Genomic DNA, 25286 nt, shown 5'->3' with positions numbered 1-25286 from the left:
AATATTCACCAAAAAAGTAAGAGTAAATGATTTGTCATACTGTTTTCCTTTTCTTTTCTTCCTATTTTAGAGCAAACTTCTTCAGGCCAAAAAAGAAATTGAAAAGCATGCCATAAATGACAAACAGGTAAGAATTATGTATCCGACTAGTACTATGTGTATTACAACAATGGGCATATTTTTGTTTACATTTTAAGATCTGTTTGTTTTTTAAAAACATTTTTCTCCCCTTAGGTAGTGTTGTGTATATCTGTTGATGTATCCAAAGATTACAGACAAGTAGAAAATGTCATAAAACAGGTAAAATTATGTATTTTTATGCTCGGTACATCTTCGTTTTGTTTTGTTTTCTGTAGGCCTAAATATGTGAATGTCCTTTTATATCTCAGCAAAGTGTCAAGGGGCAGAGCCAAGTTACTCTAGTGTCCCAGTCTGGCATACATCTCTTCTTGCCTTCACCTCTCAGCATCTGCTTTACTTGCACGTAGGACACAGTAGGTGAAGCTTAGAGGTGAGGCAGAAATGTTTGGCAGGCTGTGGCACTTGAGTAACTTGGCTCTGCCTTCTTGAAACTTGACTAAGAAATTAAAGGGCTATTTTCTAGGTTTGGTCTTCACAATTATCTCTAGGAAAAGTTCAGTTTTGCTTTCATATTTTGACAGATATAAATCATCATTTTGTGTGCCAGCTGCTATTAGCAGTTAGCAGCAAATGCTTCTTTATTTAGTGAGGAAATATATTGTTGGAATTACTTTTCCATTGATCTGTTTTTTTTTTCCCCTCTCGTGGCAGCCAGATGTTAGTAGGGACTCGGTGGCAGTTTTTAAAATTCACTGCATGCAAAGACTGGTGTGTTTTTCACCTAGCACACCTGTGCATAGCCCACCATTGTATGCTGTACAGGAGCTCGGACTCCTGTCTCTTCATTGATGGGAATCCCTGCTCTGAGGAGGGCTGAGCTGTGCCTCTAGGTATATAGCCAAAAGTGCAGCTGAAGCCTGTTCTGTGTAGCTACTTCAACTCTTTCATGAGCATTTTGTAAACCACCAATCTCTACAGCTTTGCTAAATACCTCTTGTCTGGCTTGGCGGGAAGTATACTATGTATACCTCCTGCCCAGCCAGTGCTGCACCCGTGTAGTAAATTCCATTGACTGCAATGTGCAATGAAAGTAAAATTCAGCTGCATTGTTTATTTTAGGCTCAGGAAAAACTTGGTCCAGTGGATATGTTGGTGAATTGTGCTGGAACATCAATTGCTGGAAAATTTGAAGAGATAGACATAGAACGTTTTTCAGTAAGTTTTGTTCTCTTGTGGGTATTTACACAGGTTGGTAACAGTGAACAAGAACCAAACTTCACAAAAAAAAGTATGTAAATGCATTACTCTGTTAAATGGGAAAAACACCCTTTAAACAATTTATATAGAAAAAAGCTGCACTACTGCAATAAGAAATTCACACAAAGTGTAACTTGCGGTCATTTATCTTTTTAGAGACTGATGGAAGTGAATTATTTGGGTAGTGTGTACCCTAGTCGTGCAGTGATTTCTACTATGAAAGAGAGGCGAATGGGAAGAATTGTATTTGTTTCATCACAAGCAGGACAGTTGGGGTTATTTGGCTACACTGCTTACTCCCCAACAAAGTTTGCACTCCGAGGCCTTGCCGAAGCACTACAAATGGAGGTATGGCACTATGTTGCAATAAATGAGGTTGCATTAGATTTGGAATAATGGCTGCTTCTTTTCTGTAAGAAAACAGCTCTGTCTTTTCGAAATGATGGGAGTTATCCAGCTGTTGACATTAGTGGCCTAAGGCTGTTTTTCCACTTGGCAGTTTGAGCAAAACCCAGAATTGTATTCAAAAGGAATGGGAAATATAAATCAAAGTCTTGTACTTCTTTTTCTTCACGGATTCACATCTCTCTCAAAAAACTACAACACAGTGAAAACACAGCCTAACACCTTTGATTTCAAGTCCATAAAAGAATGAGACACTGGTACTAGTAATGAAACAGAACTGCATTACTTTCGTGCTATCAGGTACTGCAGTTAAAGGGTTACAGTGCTCCATTAAGTGCCACAACCTGTTGTTTCTACACACGAGTGAACAGTGGACCCCCACCAGTCACATATTATTGCCCTGTACTTAATGAAAAACTGTCAGCCTGTTAATCCACACGAAACCCAATAAACTGGGTTATAGTGTGGGTGAACAGGATTCTATCAAGGGGTCACTTATTTTTGTCCACTGGCTACCGAGATATTTGCCTGTAAAGTTCCGTTATTTCATCCATGACTAGCGCTTTGAAGGCATTGCCTCCGCCAGCTGGCCGCCTCTGCCTCCCAGAGTGAACTTCCTAGGCCCGCCCCCTCTATTAGCATATTCATTGTCTTCAACTCCACGTCCCAGTGACGTGGAGTCACAGGTCACGTGAGCGCAGCGCTCTGTCTGCAGAGCACATATGCCGGAAGATTTCAAACAGCAGAGAGCTCTCATGTAGTCAGGACATGAGAGCTGTTTGAAATCTTCCAGTGCATGCACTCTGCAGACATAGCACTGCGCTCACGTGACCTGTGACTCCACGTCTCTAGGACGTTGAGATGAAGATAATGAATATGCTAATAGCGGGGGAAACTCCTTCAAAGTGCTAGTCATAGTTGAAATACCAAAACTCTACAGGCAAATCTCTCAGCAGCCAGTGGACCAAAATAAGTGACCCCTCGTTAGAGTCCTGTTCACTCACACCCATAAGCCAGTGTATTGGGTTTTGTCTGGGTGAACAGGCTGACAGTTTTTCTTTAATAGCTCCTTAAACTTTTAGTCTATTTTTATATTTTAGCCCTGTATAACCTGAAGGGATATTGCATTATTTAACAATTCTTACTTTTAACTTCATTCCTTTTTAGTTCTTTTAAATTCTAAATCCCACTTGAATTTGCTTTTATGTTTGTAACGCTTGCACAGAGACTGTTGGCTACATAATTTGATTGAATTGGGCTAAACAGCATTTAAGGATTGAAGTTTATAGGTGACTTCCACCACTAAGCTTAACGTAAAATCTAAGGCGCATTTATTATGTATATTTTCTTAAATTAACCCCTTAAGGACTGAGCCCTTTTTCACCTTAAGGACTCGGCCATTTTTTGTAAATCTGACCACTGTCACTTTAAACATTAATAACTCTGGAATGCTTTTAGTTATCATTCTGATTCCGAGATTGTTTTTTTCGTGACATATTCTACTTTAACGTAGTGGTAAAAAATTTTGGTAACTTGCATCCTTTCTTGGTGAAAAATCCCAAAATTTGATGAAAAATTTGAAAATTTAGCATTTTTCTAACTTTAAAGCTCTCTGCCTGTAAGGAAAATGGATATTCCAAATAATTTTTTTTTTAATTCACATATACAATATGTCTACTTTATATTTGCATCATAAAATTGACGAGTTTTTACTTTTGGAAGACACCAGAGGGCTTCAAAGTTCAGCAGCTATTTTCCAATTTTTCACAAAATTTTGAAACTCGCTTTTTTTCAGGGACCAGTTCAGGTTTGAAGTGGATTTGAAGGGTCTTCATATTAGAAATACCCCATAAATGACCCCATTATAAAAACTGCACCCCCGAAAGTATTCAAAATGACATTCAGTAAGCGTTTTAACCCTTTACGGGTTTCCCAGGAATAGCAGCAAAGTGAAGGAGAAAATTCAATCTTCATTTTTTACACTCGCATGTTCTTGTAGACCCAATTTTTTAATTTTTGCAAGGGGTAAAAAGGAGAAAATTTTTACTTGTATTTGAAACACAATTTCTCTCGAGTAAGCACATACCTCATATGTCTATGTAAAGTGTTCGGCGGGCGCAGTAGAGGGCTCAGAAGGGAAGGAGCGTCAAATGGTTTTTGGGGGGCATGTCACCTTTAGGAAGCCCCTATGGTGCCAGAACAGCAAAAAAAAACACATGGCATACCATTTTGGAAACTAGACCCCTCGGGGAACGTAACAAGGGGTAATGTGAACCTTAATACCCCACAGGTGATTCACAACTTTTGCATATGTAAAAAAAAAAAAAATTTTACCTAAAATGCATGGTTTCCCTAAAGTTTTACATTTTTAAAAAGGGTAATAGCAGAAAATACCCCCCAAAATTTGAAGCCCAATTTCTCCCGATTCAGAAAACACCCCATATGGGGGTGAAAAGTGCTCTGCTGGCGCACTACAGGTCTCAGAAGAGAAGGAGTCACATGTGGCTTTTTTGAAGGAAATTTTGCTCTGGAGGCATGCCGCATTTAGGAAGCCCCTATGGTGCCAGGACAGCAAAAAAAAAACACATGGCATACCATTTTGGAAACTAGAGCCCTCGGGGAATGTAACAAGGGGTTAAGTGAACCTTAATACCCCACAGGTGTTTCACGACTTTTGCATATGTAAAAAAAATAAAAAAAAATTTACCTAAAATTCTTCTTTTCCCAAAAACTTTTCATTTAAAAAAAGGGTAAAAGCAGAAAATACCCCCCAAAATTTGAAGCCCAATTTCTCCCGAGTACGGCGATACATCATATGTGACCCTTAACTGTTGCCTTGAAATACGACAGGGCTCCAAAGTGAGAGCGCCATTTGAGGCCTAAATTAGGGATTGCATAGGGGTGGACATAGGGGTATTCTACGCCAGTGATTCCCAAACAGGGTGCCTCCAGCTGTTGCAAAACTCCCAGCATGCCTGGACAGTCAACGGCTGTCCGACAATACTGGGAGTTGTTGTTTTGCAACAGCTGGAGGCTCCGTTTTGGAAACCGTGGCGTACCAGACGTTTTTCATTTTTATTGGGGAGGGGGGCTGTGTAGGGGTATGTGTATATGTAGTGTTTTTTACTTTTTTATTTTATTTTGTGTTAGTGTAGTGTAGTGTTTTTAGGGTACAGTCGCACGGGCGGGGGTTCACAGTAGTTTCTCGCTGGCAGTTTGAGCTGTTGCAGAAAATTTGCTGCAGCTCAAACTTGCAGCCCGATACTTACTGTAAACCTCCGCCCATGTGAGTGTACCCTGTACATTCACATTGGGGGGGACATCCAGCTGTTGCAAAACTACAACTCCCAGCATGCGCTGGCAGACTGTACATGCTGAGAGTTTTAGTTTTGCAACAGCTGTAGGCACACTGGTTATGTATCACAGAGTTTGTGACCTTACTCAGTGTTTCAAAACCAGTGTGCCTCCAGTTGTTGCAAAACTACAACTCCCAGCATGTACGGTGCATGGTGTAAGGTGACTGCTGCGAGTTGTAGTTTGCAACAGCTGGAGGCACACCGGTCGTGAAACACTGAGTTAGGTAAAAAAAAACTGAGTTTCACAACCATTGTGCCTTCAGCTGTTGCAAAACTACAACTCTCAGCAGTCACCGTCAGCCAACGGGCATGCTGGGAGTTGTAGTTATGCAACCAGCAGATGCACCACTACAACTCCCAGCATGCACTTTAGCTGTTTGTGCAAGCTGGGAGTTGTAGTTATACAACAGCTGAAGGTACACTTTTCCATAGAAAAAATGTGCCTCCAGCTGTTGCAAAACCATAAGTCCCAGCATGCCCATAAGGGAATGCTGGGAGTTGTGGTGGTCTGCCTCCTGCTGTTGCATAACTACAGCTCCCAGCATGCCCTTTTTGCATGCTGGGAGCTGTTGCTAAGCAACAGCAGGAGGCTGTAACTCCATCGCAGGCTGTCCCTCGCCGCCGCCGTCGCTCCTGGGGCCCCGATCCCAACATGGACGCCGGGGATCGGGGTCCCCAGCACACGGCCCCGAACAGCCAGTAATTCCGGGTCACTGGAGACCCGATTGACCCGGAATCGCCGCAGATCGCTGGACTGAATTGTCCAGCGATCTGCGGCGATCGCCGACATGGGGGGGCATAATGACCCCCCTGGGCGATATGCCAGGATGCCTGCTGAACGATTTCAGCAGGCATCCGGCTCCGGTCCCCAACCGGCTAGCGGTGGGGACCGGAATTCCCACGGGCGTATGGATACGCCCTGCGTCCTTAAGGACTCGGAATGCAGGGCGTATCCATACGCCCTGCGTCCTTAAGAGGTTAAGCACTAAATTTTTTTTATTTTTTTTGTACCAATACATTTTTTCATAGTTGAGTAAAGCACAGAGGCAAGTCCTGTAGTGAAGCCTTCTCTGAACACTTGCATGTTTTGTTAGTTTCAGGTACTATGGGAAGTGCGCTTTTTAATCTCTCTAATGAGAGCAGAAGTGCCACACATACTAGTACTAGGGTGCACTTTAGCTTAGGTGTTTTTTGGGGGGTGGCAAATAGTTTCATATTCTTTTTGTTGTGGTGTTGGCATTAATTTGTTCTTTAATGTGAATAGCAATTATAAAGGGACTCTTGTTGTCTACATTAGATCAGTATCTGGCTCTTATTAGTAACACATTTTTTCTTTCTAGGTAAAGCCATATAATGTTTATGTGACAGTTGCTTATCCTCCAGATACTGATACACCTGGGTTTGCAGAGGAAAATAAATCTAAGGTAAGCACTTTGCATGTGTCCACAAAAGCTCCATGTATGTGTTCCTCTAACAGTGGAATATAGATGATTTAATGTCCCATCCTAGTAAAAATAAAAGCTTATGCCACTATAGACAAAATCATCTACTGTGGCTACTCCAGTGGTGCCCATGTGAAAGCTGCAGCCATTCTTTGACCTTGGTGGTGCACAGTACAACACTGCGGCCAGTGACTAGCTGCTGCAGGGTTCACATGGGTATATAGGTATGTAATCACTACAGCACAGTAAAGAGACCCTGCCAGTAACCACTAGTGTGTGGAAGATCTGTTGTGTAACTTGTGGGCCTTTTTTGTTAGCTTTCCCCCAACATCCCCAAATTTTAATAGAATATACATATAGGTATGTATAGGTGTAAAATATTATATATATTCTCATATCTTTTTTTTATTTTATTTTTTTAGCCATTGGAGACAAGGCTCATTTCAGAGACTTCAAGCCTTTGCCAAGCAGACCAAGTGGCCAAAGTCATTGTTAAGGATGCTGCAGTAAGTATGTTCGTGTATATGCGCTCAAAGAGATTCTCTATTTCCAAAGGCCTCCAATAAACCAATCATTAAAAATCTTGTTGTATTATGGTGTTACATGATAAAGTAATACTCCTGGCAAAATAATTTATTTCCCTTGTATCATTGGGGGACACAGAAGACTAGGTCAATAGGCTTGTGCCACTACGAGACTAAGAGAGTATTAGCTTGTCCTGCACAGGCTATACTCCTCTTGCAAACACTGAGATAATTAATTTTAGCTTGGTGCCTGTAGGAGGCAGACCTCTCCAGTTCTGCTGGTATGCTACATTTTTATATTAGTTGAATTCTTTTCCTTTTCAGGTGGTAGTTGGTTTATCCTCTCACCTTATTTAGGGGTTATCAGTGTGGTCTCCCATGTAGACTCTGTGCCCCTGAGGATGCCAGGAGTAGCATGCTGCCTTGGTCTTTTCTCCGCTGCCACCACAGGTTAGAGTGCTGGTACCCCATCAGCTCAGAGTGCAAGGTCACTGAAGGGGTGACACTGCACGCACCAGAAGACACCAGTCAGGTGAGTATTCCACCAGCCTAACATCGACAGAGAGCTGAGTATACTGGGTTGTTAAGTTGATCCTTACTTCTCTGCATTCGTTCTACCTCTCCTTGCTCGCAGGCAGTTTACTTGTTATCCAGTAGTGCCCCTTTGCTGTTATGCCCCCTGTTCCTATCTTCCTCTGGCTTGTCTCTTGACCAAGGTGTATGTCTCCCAGCATCTGTACATACTATTGTAATCTTGCTGCTTTTCCCCCCCCTCTTGATGGAGCTAGTCTCTCTTGACTTGCTGTGTTAGAAGTGACTTGTTTTACATACCTAGGACTTAAAAGTAATTTTTCCATTTAAGTGGGAGCTGCATCTCCCACCTTCATTCCAGTCTCCCTACCAAAAAAAATATTATTTTCCAGCCCAGGTTGCCTCTGCATCGCCTCTGGGTTATTTCAGCAGTGGGGATTCATCTGAATCCACTATGGAATTTCCATGTGGATTCCGCTTACAGCTTACTCCTATTGATTTCAATAGGATTCTGCTGCTTCGTTTGCACTCTGGAGCTTCCAGAAGTCCTGGCACTGTGCTGTAGTGAATGGGACAGGACTTTCTATCTTTGATAGAGTGACATTGAGCACCAATTCCGGAGGTGCAGTTGAAATGTGAATTTGAGTAGTGTGAACGAGGCTGTATAGTTCCTTGCATTACTAGTGTCCTCTTCTTGCCCCCAGCTTTGCGGTCATCACTCATAGATGTGAAAAACACCCCAAGACTCCATAACTCCATATACCATGCTGGCTTGCAGCCTGCCATATCCTGTCTAGGTGTGAGTAGAAAAAAGGCCCTGCCCAATACTCGTACTATGCTGGACACTTTGGCTTTGTTGCCTTTTGGACACTGCATTTCTTCTGGGTCTTACTGCTCCTGTCTTCCACACTACTTGCATGCTTGAGTTTTAGTCTTCCTAGCACTCTGCCTCCTATTGTTGTGATACTGGATGACCTGTTCTTTGGTCCCTTCCTCGGGGACTGCTTAGTGATGTCCCACAGTCTTGTGTGTCCCCGAATGATACAAATGATAAAGTAGGATGTGTGTGTTACTTACTTGTGAAATCCTTTCCTCACTGAGTTCATTGGGACACAGCTCCAACAAAGTTCTGTAACATACCTGCAGATCTAGAGAGGTTTGCCCCTTATGGACAACAAGCTTAAAGGGGTAGTTCTGTTAAGTAAAATATCATTTATTTCATTCCCTCATGTAATGATACATATAACTTCCTAAGCTAGTAATTAAAAGCAATTCTCCATTGCAGAGCTATATGAAGCACAAAATGTTTGAAATGCAGGAAAATGAGCCATCCTGCGTCCACTTTCAGCTTTATTCCCTTAACTGCCTCTGGTCCCCACCCTAGGAGACAGTCATGTGACTTCATGTCTTTTCAGTCATGACCACATATGTCTATCACGGTATTTATTTTTTTTTTAACTTACGGCGGTTCCACGGTATATAACGGTATTTTCACTCCCTCCCCCCCCCCCTCACAATCATGTGACCCGCCAGCTCCCCTACCAAATCATGTGACCCTCCAGCACTGTTCTGCTCCCCCCAATTAATGATCGGCCCAGCGGGGTACTACTCTCACATGTCACCTTCAAGCACTGCCCTCCTCCTCTTTGTTGGGGGCCGCCGGCGATGGAACTCGCTTTACGCCAGTGGTCTCCAACCTGCGGACCTCCAGTTGTTGCAAAACTACAACTCCCAGCATGCCCGGACAGCCAATGGCTGTCCGGGCATGCTGGGAGTTGTAGTTTTGCAACAGCTGGAGGTCCGCAGGTTGGAGACCACTGCTGTACACCTATGCCCGGCCTGCAAAAGATACAGAAAATAAACTCTAACTCGCCTACGTCGGCCACACGCTGTTCCGTGGGACTAGAACGTCGGACAGCCATCAGCCTATCACCGGCCGCAGCGATGTCCTGCCCCGGCCAGTGATAGGCTGAGCGCACTGTCATGTAAGAAGCCGGCCAGAGCTCCTTACATGAGTGGGCTCAGCCCATCACTGGCCGGGGCGGGACATTGCTCCGGACGGTGATAGGCTGACTGCTGTCCGAAGTTCCCGTCCCCAGCATGTGGCAGACGTAGGTGAGTTACAGTTTATTTTCTTTGTCTTTTGCAGCCCGGGCATAGGTGTACAGCAGTGGTCTCCAACCTGCGGACCTCCAGCTGTTGCAGAACTACAACTCCCAGCATGTTCGGACAGCCGTTGGCTGTCCGGGCATGCTGGGAATTGTAGTTTTGCAACATCTGGAGGTCTGCAGGTTGGAGACCACTGGCGTACAGTATAGAGTTCCAGCGCCCGGCGGCCCCCAACAAAGAGGAGGAGGGCAGTGCTTGACGAGTAGTACCCCGCTGGGCTGATCATTAATTGGGGGTCAGAACAGTGCTGGCGGGTAACATAGGATTAGTTCCATGATGTGGGGATAGCGCTAGGCTGATAATTCATTCCCGAGGGGAAGGGGCCCAACCGGTTTTCCGGTATGGGAAAAATTCATATCGTGCAGCCCAAAAAAATCGGTATAAACCGGTATACCGCCCAGCCAATAATAATAATAAAAATAAAAATTAAATAAATAAATAAATAAATTAAATAAATTTAAAAAAAAAAAAAAAAAAAAAAAAAAAAAAAAAATTTTTTAATTCCATTCATTGGATAACCCCTTTCAAGCTGATTAACTCGGTGTCTATGGAAGGGGTATTATAACCTGTGCAGGACAAGCTAACAGTTTCTGCTTAGTGTCACCACCTATTGGCTCCAGCCTGTACCCATGGTCTTCTGTGTCCCCCAATGAATTCTGTGGAAAAAAGGAGATTTTTGTTTACTTACTGTAAAATCTTTCTCGGAGGATTCATTGGGGGACACAGACCGCGGGTGTATGCTGCTGTCTCTAGGAGGTGTGACACTATGGTAATAAAAATAAAAAATAAAAAAAAAGTTGGCTCCTCCCAGCAGGATATACCTGCCTTCAGGCCCTGAGCTAATTAATTTTAGTTCCAGAGCAATAGGAGAAGACAAACAGGTCAAAGAAAAACCCAAACTGTCTGAGAACCAGAAGAAAAAAACATAACTGAACACACCCTCGGGCAGAGAACCAAAGGAAACCCCAAAAAGGGCGGGAGCTGTTTCCCCCAATGGATCCTCCGAGAAAGAGATTTTACGGTAAGTAAACAAAAATCTCCTTTTCTCTATCGGCTCCATTGGGGGACACAGACCGTGGGACGTACCAAAACCGTCCTTTGAGTGGGCAGATAAGCAGTCAGGTAGACGGCCGTTCCACTGCCGCCTGCAACACTTTACGGCCCAGACTAGCATCAGCCGATGCAAAATTATGAACTTGTTAGAACCTCGAGAAAGTGTGCAAAGACGACCAGGTAGCCGCCTTGCAAATCTGCAAGGCCGAGGCTCTATTCTGGAGAGCCCAGGATGCCCCAACAGAACGGGTAGAATGAGCCACAACCCTGAAAGGAGGAATCTTCCCCTTACAGCGATAGGCTTCTGAAATGGCGTACCGAATCCACCGAGAAATGGTGGCCTTGGAAGCAGACTGTCCTTTACGACGACCTTCCGTAAGGACGAAAAAGGAATCACACTGACGAAACGAAGAAGTGATGCAGAGATAAGACCGAACAGCCCGAACTACATCCAGCTTGTGTAGTAAGCGCTGCTTAGGATGAGAAGGAGCAGGACAAAAAGATGGGAGGACAATGTCCTCATTGAGATGAAAGGCTGAAACCACCTTAGGCAAAAAGGAAGGATCTGGCCGGAAAACAACCTTGTCCTGGTGGATCACCGGAAACTGAGAACGGCAGGAGAGAGCTGCCAATTCAGACACCCTCCGGATGGAGGTGATAGCAACAAGAAACGCCACTTTCCAAGAAAGAGGAGAGACACCTCTCTAAGGGGCTCAAAGGGTTCACCCTGGAGGGCACTCAGAGCCAGATTCAAGTCCCAAGGGGGAGAGGGTGACCGATAAGGAGGAACAGCATGCGCCACTCCTTGAAGGAAGGTCCGGACATGAGAATTAGAAGCCAGAGGCCGCTGGAAAAGAATAGCAAGGGCCGAAACCTGACCTTTAAGGGAACTGAGAGACGACCCCAGTTCCAAACCCGACTGCAAAAAGGAGAGAAGACGAGGAACCGAGAAAGTTAGAGGAGAAGTCCTGAGCTTCACACCAACGAAAATAAGACCGCCAAGTACGGTGGTAAATTCTTGCGGAGGAGGGATAACGAGCCCTGAGCATGGTGTGAATGACTTGGGAAGAGAACCCGCGGGCCCTCAAAACCGTGGTCTCAACCGCCACGCCGTCAAATGCAGCGACTGTAAATTGGGGTGGCAAAGACGACCCTGAGAGAGCAGGTCCGGACGGAGTGGAAGGCGCAGTGGAGCGTCGTCCAGGAGCCGGACTACGTCGGCGTACCACGACCTTCGGGGCCAATCTGGAGCTACCAGAATGGCGGGAACGTCCTCTGTTTTGAGCTTCCTCAGAACCCTGGGAAGGGGAGGGAACAGAAAGGGTAGGGCAAACCCCACCCAAGGAATCACTAGGGCGTCCACGGCCAGAGCCTGAGGGTCCCGGGACTTGGACACAAAAGGAAGCATCTTCCGATTGTGCCGGGACGTGAAGAGGTCCACGTCCGGAAAGTCGCAGAGTTGTGCGAAGACCTCTGGATGTAGAGACCACTCACCGGGTTCGGTGAGGACCGACTGAGGAAGTCCGCTTCCCAGTTGAGCACCCTCGGAATGTGAATCGCCGAAATGGCCGGAACCTTGCTTTCCGCCCAGATGAGAATCTTGGTCACCTCGGCCATAGCTGCCGAGCTGCGAGTGCCGCCTTGTCGATTTATGTACGCCACGGCCGTGGCGTTGTCCGACTGGACACGGACAGAACTGTACTGAAGCCGGGACTACCAATGAAGAAGACGAAGAATCGCCTGTAATTCCAATATGTTTATTGGAAGAAGGGCCTCTCGGTGAGACGAGTCCCTGAACTGTCCAATCTCTGAACACGCCGCCCAAGCCAGACAGGCTGGCATCCGTTGTGACTACCTGCCAGTGAAGGGGAAGAAATGACCGCCCTTGGAGAAGGGGGGGAGCAGAGCCACCAGAGCAGAGACTGACTGACCCTGCGAGGGAGAACAATCTGACGATCGAGGGACAGAGGAGACCTGTCCCACCGAGAGAGAATAGCCAGTTGAAGAGGGCAGTAATGAAACTGGGCAAAGGGTACGGCCTCCATAGTTGCCACCATCCGACCCAGGACTTCCATACAAGTGCGGATGGAGACTGAGACCTGGGTCCGAAGGGACCGGACCCCCGACAGAAGCGCCAGACGTTTGTCCGGCGGGAGGCAAATTCGGGCAGAGGCTGTGTCGAAGCGAAGTCCCAAGAAGGTTAGAGACTGGGTAGGAGAGAGGACTGACTTGTCCCGGTTGACCATCCACCCGAAGCGATCCAGAGTGTGGAGAGTGATGTCCACATTCTCCAGAGTCTGGGCTCTGGTTGGAGCCTTCATGAGAAGGTCGTCCAGGTAGGGTATTACCAAGACTCCCCTCGACCGTAACTGGCCCATCACTGGCGCAAGGATCTTGGTAAAGACCCGAGGAGCCGTGGCCAGGCCAAAGGGGAGGGCTATGAATTGAAAATGCCCCTCCGGAACCGCAAAGCGGAGGTACCGATGATGGCCTGGAAATATTGGCACATGGAGGTAGGCATCCTTGATGTCCGAGGAAAGAAACTCCCATTGTTCCAGGGACGCCACCACCGAACGGAGAGATTCCATTCGGAAGTGGCGGATAAGATGACAGTTGAGACGCATGAGGTCTAGGATTGGTCGCACAGAACCGTCTTTCTTGGGAACCACAAAAAGATTGGAATAGTAACACCACGTCCCTTACCCAAGAGTCCTGAATGTGTGAGGTCCAGATGTCTCGAAAAAGTAAGACTACCTCCCACCCGAGAAAAAACCACGGGTGGGGGCTTCACTTCATGCAGAAGTGGGTTTGCGGTTGTCTGATTTGGGCGCAAACCGGCCGGACCGGAACGAGGGAGCCTTCTTGTCCCGCGAAGGCGCCTGCCCGAACCCTTTGCTGGAGATAAAGAACCGAAAGGAAGAGGACTTCCTGTGGGAAGTAGGGCGAGCCTTATTTTGAGGCAACAAGGAACTCTTACCTCCCGTCGCCTCAGAGATAATCTCATCAAGGCGCTTGCCAAAAAGACGGCCACCCGTAAAAGGAAGCTCAGTGAGACCTTTTGGAAGCGGCATCCGCATTCAAAGCTTTAAACCACATAGAGCGGCGGTGAGCCGCTAGGTGACCCACAGCAAAGGCAGAACAACGGGCTGACTGCATGGAAGCCGCGCACAGGTAGTCCCCAGCTTTAGAGCATTGGAGAGCCAGAGGAGACAGATCCTCTGGGGGGTATCCCGCTAAGATACCCTGATGGAGCTTTTGGCACCACTCCGACAGGGCCTTGGACGCCCATGCCGACGCGAAGATGGGAAGAAGAGAAGAGCCAGCTGCTTCAGAGGCAAACCTCGCTAAGGATTCTACCTTCTTGTCCGTGGAATCCTTGAAGGCAGCGGCATCTGCCAGTGGCAGTGTAGTCTCCTTAGAGATCCGGGAGATTGGTGGATCCACTGAGGGACGGGAAACCACCTTAGTGACAAGGTCCTTGTCAAATGGATAACTTTCTTGAATCGTCTTGATTCCCGGGAACCTCTTGTCTGGATGTTTCCATGCAGATTCCAGAATGGCGTCAAAGTCAGCGTGAGAGCTGAACCTTTTGAGGTGCTGGCTTAGCACGATGAAAGGATACTCCTGGAGTGACATCCGAAGATCCTGGGTCCTCTAAGAGAAAGGTGTCTCTTATGGCTGCCACCAATGAGTTCACCGTTTCAACTGAAACCGAGCGTCCTCTGAGTCAGATACCGGCTCGGAAGCCTCGTCCGCCAGTTCACCAGGAGAATGAACGAGTGGAGGCAGTCCTGGAGGGGGGCGACCCTGACCGGGTACACTGCTCTGGCGTGGCAGAGCGGCGACTCCGAAAACGTCCTCTGGAGGAGCGACATTTGTGCCCAGATGACAGGGGGGGTGGGACCCATGAGGGGAATGCCCACGTCTTTCTGAAGACTCAATGGAAGAGTCAGACGAGGCACCCCTAGTACGCTTGTCAGAGCGTGAAGTAAGTGGAGACGAGGAGCGGGCTCTCTCAGAGGCCCTGCGCAGGGTAGACCCTTTCAAGGCGGACACCATTTCCTGGGAGGCCTCAGCCACCGAACGGGAGACTTGGGTCAAGTCAGCCATATACTGGGTCGGGGAAGAAACCCAGGCTGGTGGAGCGGCTGAATCCACCGGAACCGAAAGGGCATCAGGGGGTACCAGGGGGTCTGGGAGAGCAGTGGAGCAGGCAGGGCAAGTGGGCTCAGTAGAGCCAGGCATCTTGGTATTACAGTGCTTACAGACAAAGTAAGTCACTGACGTTTCAGGTTTCTGCTTAGAGGAAGGAACAGCTCTGGGTACGGACATAATGAGAAAAGAGACAGGAACTTTCTCACCCCAGTCTGTCCCCTGGCAGCTGCAGTGAGGAGAACTCTGCTCCGTGCAGCTAGAGTGTAAGAAACAGGCCAGCCAATAGTAGAGAGGGGTGTGCCTGAAGCAGAGGCACTAACTAATTGGCCCCTTCTAACTGAAAATCGCGACCACGGCACTGATTGGAGGCTACTTCGCGCCTCTGAAGAGCTCCGACAGCCCTGTGGGCTGAGCTATAGACTGGCCAAGAAGAAGCTGTAATGGCGCCCGCTCCTTGTCCCGAGCGCACATGTCAGCCGCATATGCGCTCAGGGGAATAGAGCGGGCAGCCTATACGCCGGCAGAGACTGACTAAGAAAGTGAAAGTAAGCCGGCGCTCAGGGCGCCCAGCCCGTACAAGCGGCGTCGCTGTCAGCCGCATATAAGGCGCTGCGGTCATAGCTGCAAGTAACCACACACACAGTGAAGTACACAATGTAAAACATACATTACATGCTCCCTAAGATGCCACTGCTCCCCCAGAATAAAATTCCAGCCCCTGTATAAGCCAGCCCCATAACATGAAAAGGTGGGCCAAAAACAGGGTCTCCAGAGGTTGCAAGTCCGCACCTAAGGAGAAAAGGGGAAAGCACTTACCGCAGTCAGAAGAACTTGCCTAATGGAGTCTTCAGTGAAGTCTTCAGTCAGCTTTTGTCACCTGCATCACGCCTGGCCGCTATGCGCGAGCGAGTGGAGCAGGGAAATAGGGGGACCCGGACCCATGAGGTATCAACCCAGGCGCTGACCGTTGGCGATGGGGGGCGGTTAACAGCGCATATACGCAATGTCTGTGCCCCCTTACTCACAATGGGGAAACAGGGAACCTGAGTCCCTGAGTCCCCACCTGAAAATGGGAAAGAAAGGAGTAAGACTAACACATCCCTATACTAGGAAAATAAAAAATCAGACCATGTCCACCTCCTTCAGACACTAAGCTTAAACTGATTAGCTCAGGGCCTGAAGGCGGGCATATCCTGCTGGGAGGAGGCTTTTTTTTTTTTTAATTACCATAGTGTCACACCTCCTAGAGACAGCAGCATACACCAACGGTCTGTGTCCCCCAATGGAGCTGATGGAGAAAAAGCATTTTAGTAGAGAGTAACTTGCTAATCCTATTCCAGTGATAACCCACTGTTCTCTACTAAACCACAGTTGAAGCCTTTCCCATAGCAGGGTGTTGCAGCACATCTCTCAATCGCACTATAAGCTAAAAGGATAAATTTGGATTGGATGAGACAATAGAAAACAGGGACGGCACTCGCCAAAAGTGTCATCTTTATTCACGTGCGAAACAGTATATGTGCAAAACAGATGCCCCTTCCCTCTCACTTCTACCTGCCCTTGTCCATATTCACTGCAGAATTTGGATAAAGACCCGTTTGAGTGCTGTCCTTATTGTCTCGTTGGATTGCATATGTACTTCAGACTGGACACCACTAGTGTTTTGGGCTTCAGGTGCGGTTCAAGACACAGCTGTCTACTAGTGCATGGACCCAGGCAAATGTCCCTGATACCTAATCGGATACCTGCCGGCAGGTGTTACGGAGGTGCCCTGTTAAGGCTACCCGAACTATGCAGCACTCAACAGCTGAGCGCACATCATAACCGGGTCCTGTGGCTAATGCTGAACATCACTGATCGCGGTGATGTACAGCATTAACCCCTTTAGGCACCGCTATCAAAGTTGATTACGGTGTCTAAAAGTCCTGAGATTAACGGTGGTTAGCTCAGGGGTGCTAATAAGGATCACTGCGGTTAAATTGTGGAGTCTTGATCAGCTGAGAGGATGGCCGGAGGTCCCTTACCATGTTCCATGCCGTCCGATCGTCGCCCTTATACTTTTGCATGTTATACTAATTGCATGTTATAGTATCATATGTGGACAAAAAAAAAATTGTGAAAAAGATGTGTACAAACAAAAAAAAAAAATGTAATGTGAATTAACTCCATTCCCTAATACATTTTAATCACCCCTTTTTAAAAAGTTTCAATAAAAAAAACCTTCCTTTTTATAAAAGGGGGGAAAAAAAGCCACATTGAAAAAAGTGTTGGTAATTGGTGTCGGCGAGTACTTAAAATATCAATACTCTTAATCGGTCTTAAAAAATTGGGACATCCCGAAAAAATATCAAGTGTCTTTTACTGGTTACATTTTACATGTTTAATGATTTTGGTGTTTTCATATTTATAGCAAGGTAATTTCAACAGTTCTGTTGGTTCAGATGGTTACATGTTGTCATCACTAACGTGTGGGATGTCCCCTGTGACTACTATAACAGAAGGCCTGCAGCAGGTAAGAGATGTGAAATGGGCGGTGTGCATAAAATAGGTGGATAGTTGTAAAATGGAGGAGATTGTACATGAAATGGCAGGATTTCACCATTTATTATATCGCATTGCATATCGAAATCGCAATATTTAGGCCCAAAATCGCAATCGCACATTTTCCCCATATCGTGCAGCCCTAACTCAGACCAGCCCCTCTGGCACTAACAACCATACCATCATAAGTCACTTAAAAGGAATCTGTCATCAGTGTCACCTGTACTGACTTATTTGGTATAGGCTTGTACATAGTCTAGGTGACAGTGATGAAAATGATACTTACGATCCCTGATCTGTCCTTTCGTTCTACCCACTCTGCAGCAGAACTCCTCTCCTCTGCTGTGAAATCTCTTGCGACAACAGATTTCACTTCATGCATGCTGGGCATATGGAGGAGAGGTGTTATGCTGCAGAGTGGAGCTTCATTCTGCAGCATAGGAGCACATAACAGCACAATTTCGGGGTATGATAATTTTAATTGTTCTACAGAAGTCTCCTTACCTCTTTGTGCTGCTCTTTCGGGCAGGCTGTGCTAGTAGATCTCCTATATTACCTAACAGTTCTATGCCAATACAAAGCACTAATCAGTAATAGTACTCAAGATTGGTATAAGGGCAAGGTCACACAAACTGCATCCACAGTGTATTTCAAGCTGTGGATGCACTGCTGGCAGTCACAGAGTGACTGCTGAGTGAGCTCCCAGCTGTGGACAGGTAGCTCTGTGTATCCACTCGTCACTGCCGGTGCTAAATTTGCCGCTACGAGCAGACACACAGAGCTCCCTGGCTGCAGCTGGGAGCTTTCGCTGCAGTCGCTCTGTGACTGACAGAGGCGGGTGCATCCGCAGCGTGCAATCCATGGTTTATGACCCTACCCTAAATAGTTCCCTGTATGGACTTAAAATAAAAAAATATATATAAAAAAAATTTTAGTTTTAAAAAATATATTTTTTTTGCAAAATTTATGATATTGCTGTGTGCAGAAATGTCTGAACTATAAAAATATAATGTTTAATGGAAATCTGTCATCAGTTGACAACCATACTTACCTGATCTCATTCAGTGCGCCGGTTCTCCCATTATCTTCCTCCATATCTTCCATTCCGGGGCCGGAACTTGGAACATGGACAGAGCTTCCTGATGTCAATGCTGCTGGGTCCTGCTGCTAGCAAAAAGCAGTGGTGACGTTGGGAAGTTCCACCCGTGCTCCAGAACAGGATCAGGTAAGTATGGCTATCATCGGTGTCACCTGCACTACCTGTCTGTACCAACAGCCATGCACAAAATGGCTTGGAAAGTAGGACAATGGAGTGGAATAACACACAGCTATAGGATTAGACTACAGCTATACAGGCAGTATACCCAAAACTAATGTAGGCTGTTTTTAAGTGAGTTGAATCTATTCTATGTCTATGTAATATTAAGTGTTTCATTGTTTTAGATGCATAAGATCGGTTACAAAAAAAAACTGCATAAATTGCATATGGCCATTAACTGAATGTAAATGTATTGTAGCATTTGTACTGATCAAATTACTTATTGATTTGCTTTTCAATTGTAGGTTGTCACAATGGGACTGTTTCGAACAATTGCCTTGTTTTACCTTGGAAGTTTTGACAGCATTGTCCGTCGCTGCATGATGCAAAGGGAGCACTGTGGGAAAGAAGAGAAAACAGACTGATATTTAGAAGCCAAGAACATAATTCATATGCTTGCTGCTAGAGAGCACATGACCTGTTTAAAATGTAAAAAAAAAAAAAAAAAAAAATCCCACTCCCCTTCACATCATCTATTTTACCCAACTTGGCACTTATGGGTACAAAGATCATGGAAGTGCATTTTTGATAGCTGTTTGCTGGCAACCAGCATGATACTATGCAAACTGTTTTGAAAGGCCTATACTTTTTTGAGTGACTTTTGCTTCAGAAAGAAAATGAATTTACTTTAGTTGGTGCATACTATGCTGCTTCATTTAACATGTTTGTCACCACTCCCTACCCTTTACCCTTCTCTTATTCCTTTTGGCTACTGTTTTTCCTGTGAACTGTAATATTACCTAATCTGATGGCGTAGCTGACTAATTTTAGTCTATTTGCTGTTGTACAAAGTAACTATGAAGTTTCAGTCTGTCCACCCTCTTGTGCCTCACAAATATTTTTCTGGAACCCTGTTTCCCAGCACCCATTGTCTGTGCTGCTATTCAATTCACAGGCATGGTCTTGTTCTTCTGATAAATCTATTACTTTAAAATAAAACTATATTTACATATATGCACAAAAGAACTGACTCTACAGAAAAACTACAGATGTTGAATATGATTTCTGAAGAATTTAAAGCTCTGAAGACCTGCCATAGTTTGTATATTTTACAGGTGGCTTCCCCTTTACAGACGTTTAGATATCTGTAATTTGTAATTAATAGTACTAACCTTTTTAGCTTGCTTTCTACCTCTATGCACCCCCAGAATACCAAAATGGTACCCAGAACTGTCAGACTTTGTTGATTCTATGGCTGTAGATAAGGTTGTTGTGTTCTTTTGGTAATGATTGTTGAATGTAATAAGCCAGAGAATGATCTGACTGGTTATATACGGTACATTTTCTCAAGTACAATACCACTACAATCATTATTACTGATGTTGGACAATGTCACTTACAATGCTATAGTACCCAACAAGCGTTTGGTTGTTTTCATAACTAGTTGAACTCAGCGCTGATGGGGTGTGTTTTTTTTTTTTTTTTTTTTAACCTTGCCTTTAAGGAGAAAATGGCTTGTATAATGCTTGAAATGAAGAGACTGTAACTTTGAATGTAACATGTGAGAATCTTTGTGTCTGCATATTAGCACTATTCAGGGATGTCATTTTGTGTTTAAATGTGGAGATGTTTAGCTAGGACCAGCGCCCATGAATATACAAATCCAGCTGGCAGGCCCGCCTCCAGCATACAATTCACCGAAGACAAAAGAGGATCTTCATAGGTAGAGATGAGCGAAGTTACAGTGATTCGATTCGTCACAAACTTCACAGATTTCAGGTGCTCCGGTGGGCTGGAAAAGGTGGATACAGTCCTCAGAGAGAGTCTGCAGCCCACCGGAGCACCTGAAAGCTGAAATTTATACAGGCTAAAGTCAGCAACTGACGAGCCGAGAAGTTTGAGACTAATTGAATCACTAGCTTTGTTCATCTCTATTCAGGGGAACTAGGTGCCTGACTGCAGGTACGTATATGAGTCAGGGACCCTCCATCTGTCTGCTTCACCTGCACTATTACCCAGTGTATTGGGTTTAGGTAGGGTGAACAGGTGACCGTTTTCCTTTATAACCCCTTAAGGACCCAGGGTTTTTCCATTTTTGCATTTTCGTTTTTTCCTCCTTACTGTTAAAAAATCATAACACTTTTAATTTTGCACCTAAAAATCCAAATGATGGCTTATTTTTTGCGCCACCAATTCTACTTTGTATTTTGTAACTTTTGGGGGCTTCCGTTTCTACACAGTACATTTTTCGGTAAAAATTACATACGATTAAAATGATACCCTACTTATATAGGTTTCATTTTGTCGTAGTTATGGGAAAAATCATAACTACATGCAGGAAAATGTATATGTTTTAAAATTGTCATCTTCTGACCCCTATAACTTTTATTTTTCCGCGTATGGGGCGGTATGAGGGTTTATTTTTTGTGCCGTGATCTGAATTTTTTAGCGGTACCATTTTTGCATTGATAGGACTTATTGATCTTTTTATTCATTTTTTCATGATATAAAAAGTGACCAAAAATGCACTATTTTGGACTTTGGAATCAATTTTGCGCTTACGCCATTGACTCATTGGGAAAAGGGGGGTGATTCAAACTTGTATTAGGGAAGGGGTTAAATGACCTTTTATTAACTTTTTTTATTTATTATTTTTTTTACAGTGTTTATAGCTCCCATAGGGGGCTATAACACTGCACACACTGATCTTTTACCCTGATCCCTGCAAAGCCATAGCTTTGCATGGATCAGAGTAATAAGGGGTTGATTGCTCAAGCCTGTAGCTCAGGCTTAGAGCAATCAAATGCCGATCGGACACGACGGAGCAAGGTAAGGGGACCTCCGCTCGCATCCTAGCTGAACGGGACATCGCGATAGTCCTGATCAGCTCGACTGAGCTGCCGGGAAGCTTTTACTTTCGTTTTTGACGCTGCGATCAAAGTCTGAAGGGTTAATAGTGCGCGGCACAATGATCTGTGCCGCGCGCTATTAGCACAGGGTCCAGGCTATCACTAGCAGCTGGGACCACCCCTGTGGGACCCCGTTTTAAACACTGGGCGCATGGCGTACATGTACGCCCTGCGTCCTTAAGAGGTTAATTTTCTAAAATGGGAGTGAATATCAGTTGATGGGTGGGATTATACAGTCAGGGGGTGTGTATCAGGCAAACAACCCCTTCTATGTACAACATTTACACCCCATGGCTGTATAATCTCATGCATCACCTGATATTCACTCCAATTATTATAATTAAGTACACACCTAATTGACTGACTGAGTTTTAAGACAATAATATAAACCCTCATATCTCAGTAACCGAAGGGCGTATCAAGAAATTATAGAAAGGTATGTGATTAGGGCACCCTAGGCTCTTTATTGTCATTAAAATATCTTTATTTGCATTAGCCACAGGGCCTCTTTAACCTTTATTAGCTTTGTCTTTGAGCTTTCGTTTCACTTGTGCTCATCTGAGAAATCTTTTGCAATGTCATTTTAGACACAGCTATCATTCCTATGTCCAGACCTAAATTTATAGGCGCATTCCTATGTTCTTTTTTTTTTTTTTTTTTTTTCTTTTTTTTTTTTTTTCTTTTTTTAATAGAAGTACTGGCTTTTTAAATTTATTTTTGCTTTACATTTTATTTTGTTGGATTTAGCTGATGGTTTTTAAAAGAGATCTTGTTTTCTTCTTACTCTAGTGAAATTAGTCTACCCCTGCTGTTCATTCCACCAAGGTCAGAAAAGTGAATATATTATAAAGAATCATACGCTTGGTTCTTGAGTATATTAACATTGATTTCCATGAGACAGATAGCGATTTTCTTCTGTTAGATGAATCTGACAGAAACTATTTACGCAGCACTTGGAACTTACTTTAGAAATGCAGATAATTCTTCTACTGTATCAACCTTACCGATACTATTGGTTTGAATCTGTATATCAACAATATGTAGTAAATTAAATAGCTGTAGAATATGATGGTAAATTAGATTTTTTTTTTTTTACTTACAAAGGCATTGAGGAAAATTTAGTGCATCCGCTTATGTCAAATATACATAGTAATAACATTGAATAAAGAGAGACCGAACGGAAGTCCTTCCCCAATGCAGGCAACCATCTGAAGTGCCAATCCAGAGCCACATACAACAATACCAATCAAGATCACAGCATAGACTGAGGTCCAGAATGTTGTTTAAGGGGTATTGTTGTAATGTGAACAGATGACACAAGGAAAAAAAATAAAAAATATTTTTTTGTTGCATATTATCCTAGTACTTCTTGAAATAATGGATCCACATAGTTTTTTTTTTTTTTTTTCCTTCCTTTCTTCCCAGTAGTTTAATGTTACTAATGTGGCTTTCTTCTTACAATATTAAAGGGGTATCCCAACTTCATATATTTATGGCATATTCACAAAACTAGGTTAGATAGTAATTTATATGAGGCGGCTGTGGTGCCTAAATGGCCAATGGCCACTCCATAGACTCTTGGCATCACCTCTGCCTATTCCATACATACCGTAAATAATGCAGGAATACAAGATAGACATATTTTGCTTTTTATTGCTAAAATATTTCTCATGCCAAAGAAAACCTTAAATGCTTTTGCACTTTACTAGCTCGTATTCCCCTGATTTTCAGTTTTTTAACACATATGTGAACAGTAAAATACAGGAAAGTTGTGTAAAAAAAAAAAAAAAAAACACCATAACAGAAGGAAGTACAGAGCTTTGTAAGAACTAGATAGGGTTTGCTTCTTTATTTACTGCAGGCAACTACTGTATGCAGTTAACTTTTTAGGCTAAGGATACTTAACAATTTTTAACACTTGATCTAAAAGTTGCTGGTCAAAGTTTCCACAACTGCAAAAAGTCAATCATGGCTTTTTTTTTTTTTTTTTTTAAATGTTGGCCCAATTTCTATTGTGCACATATGTCTAATAGGCTCTATTAAAAAGTGTTCCTCCTCGTTTGTAGTCTTGCTGAAGTTGTATGGGGAAATAGGAGAAAGTGGCAACAAAATAACATGCTATAATGCTAACAGTTTTACCGTTTTGTTTCTGCTTCGCCTACCTGTGCCATATCATCCCAGTAGTAAAACCATGTTTTGTAATTCTGAAAAAAATTAAGTCAATAAAAATTCTGTCACTTACCTGGGTTGATTTAAATGGCTAAATGGAAAGTTGTACATTTCAAATTTGCTATGTGGTAATAGAAAGTGAAACTGCTGTCTCAGTGATAAACTACCTGGAAATCCATAAGCTAAATATTAGAAACCTGAACTCTCCAACATGTCCATATAAAAGGCCTGAAAAGATACACATTTTTGGCTTGTGTAGAGCGTGAGGGGACAATGAATGACCTGGATTTACCAGAGATCAAACCAAAAAGGTACAGAGCTGTAAAATGACCAGATGTATGAGCTCTAGTACTACACTAAACATTAGGGCCTTATGCAAATTTTTACCACTGTTTGTTACTATGAGTGGCATAAACTGATATCATGGTGCAATATTGGTTTTGGAATAAAATGGGGGAGATTTATCAAAGCTGTCTATGCCCCGCATCAATATAGACCAAACTACAGAGCGTTAGGCTGGACTATTGTGCGCCTAATTTATCAAAAGTCGCACGGCTCTTGATAAATTCTGTGCACGGACTTCAGGATCTATGCTTTAGACTGTATTTAAAGGGGTACTCTGGTGAAAACCTTTTTTCTTTTAAGTCAACTGGTGCCAGAAAGTTAAACATATTTGTAAATTACTTCTATTCAAAAATCTTAATCCTTCCAGGACTTATTAGCTGCTGAATGCTACAGAGGGAATTCCTTTCTTTTTGGAACACTGATGACATCACAAGCACATTGTTCTCTGCTGACATCTCTGTCCATTTTAGCAACCATGCATAGCAGATGTATGCTAAGAGCAGCATGGTGGCTCAGTGGTTAGCACTGCTGCCTTGGGTTCAAATCCCACTAAGGACAACAATAAATAAAGACTTATTATAGTAACGTCAGCAGAGAGCACTCTGCTCGTGATGTCATCAGAGAGCATTCCAAAAAGAAAAAAAATACCTCTGTAGTATTCAGCAGCTAATAAGTACAGGAAGGATTACTTTTTATTTTTATAGAAGTAATGTAAAAATGTGTTTAACACTCCGGAGCCAGTTGATTTAAAAGAAAAAAGGTTTTCATGGAGTACCCCTTTTAAACCTGCTCCAACATGGTCTGACATTTCAGTGTACTCTCAGCCGATGCGACTTGTCGCTGAAAAGTCGCTTTTGATAAATTCAGCACCAATGCCTTTTTCCGTCTAAAATAGACTTGAATGCATTATGTTCTAAAAATCCTCTAAAGCAAAAGTCCGAAAAAGTCACACATATTTAGACCGACTTTCTATGCGACAAATTTAGATAGAAAAAAAAAGTCTAAATACTTTGATAAATCTCCCCCAATGTGTTTTAAACTTATTGGGGGAGATTTATCAAAACCTGTGAGGAGAAAAATGTGCCCAGTTG

At 44.1% G+C, this 25286-nt stretch overlaps 1 protein-coding gene across 2 annotated transcripts in view; it reads left to right on the top strand.

Moving 5' to 3' along the window:
• Window positions 1-24444, top strand: part of KDSR (3-ketodihydrosphingosine reductase) — a 40870-nt gene extending 16426 nt beyond the window's left edge. The window contains exons 2-9 of one of the 2 annotated variants that reach the window (XM_056521004.1): window positions 71-127; window positions 235-300; window positions 1201-1296; window positions 1495-1686; window positions 6440-6523; window positions 6964-7047; window positions 17384-17485; window positions 19078-24444. In XM_056521004.1, coding sequence (XP_056376979.1) covers window positions 71-127; window positions 235-300; window positions 1201-1296; window positions 1495-1686; window positions 6440-6523; window positions 6964-7047; window positions 17384-17485; window positions 19078-19197 — 801 coding nt within the window. In that variant the 3' untranslated portion in view covers window positions 19198-24444. The remainder of the gene's footprint in view (window positions 1-70; window positions 128-234; window positions 301-1200; window positions 1297-1494; window positions 1687-6439; window positions 6524-6963; window positions 7048-17383; window positions 17486-19077) is intronic. The other variant, XM_056521003.1, reaches the window with a different exon arrangement.
• The last annotated feature ends 842 nt before the right edge of the window (window positions 24445-25286 follow it).

This window comes from Hyla sarda, chromosome 5, assembly GCF_029499605.1.
Source record: "Hyla sarda isolate aHylSar1 chromosome 5, aHylSar1.hap1, whole genome shotgun sequence".
NCBI classification, from domain to species: Eukaryota; Metazoa; Chordata; class Amphibia; order Anura; family Hylidae; genus Hyla; species Hyla sarda.
The sequence above is the reverse complement of the archived record's forward strand: the minus strand, read 5'-3'. Positions and strand labels throughout refer to the sequence as shown.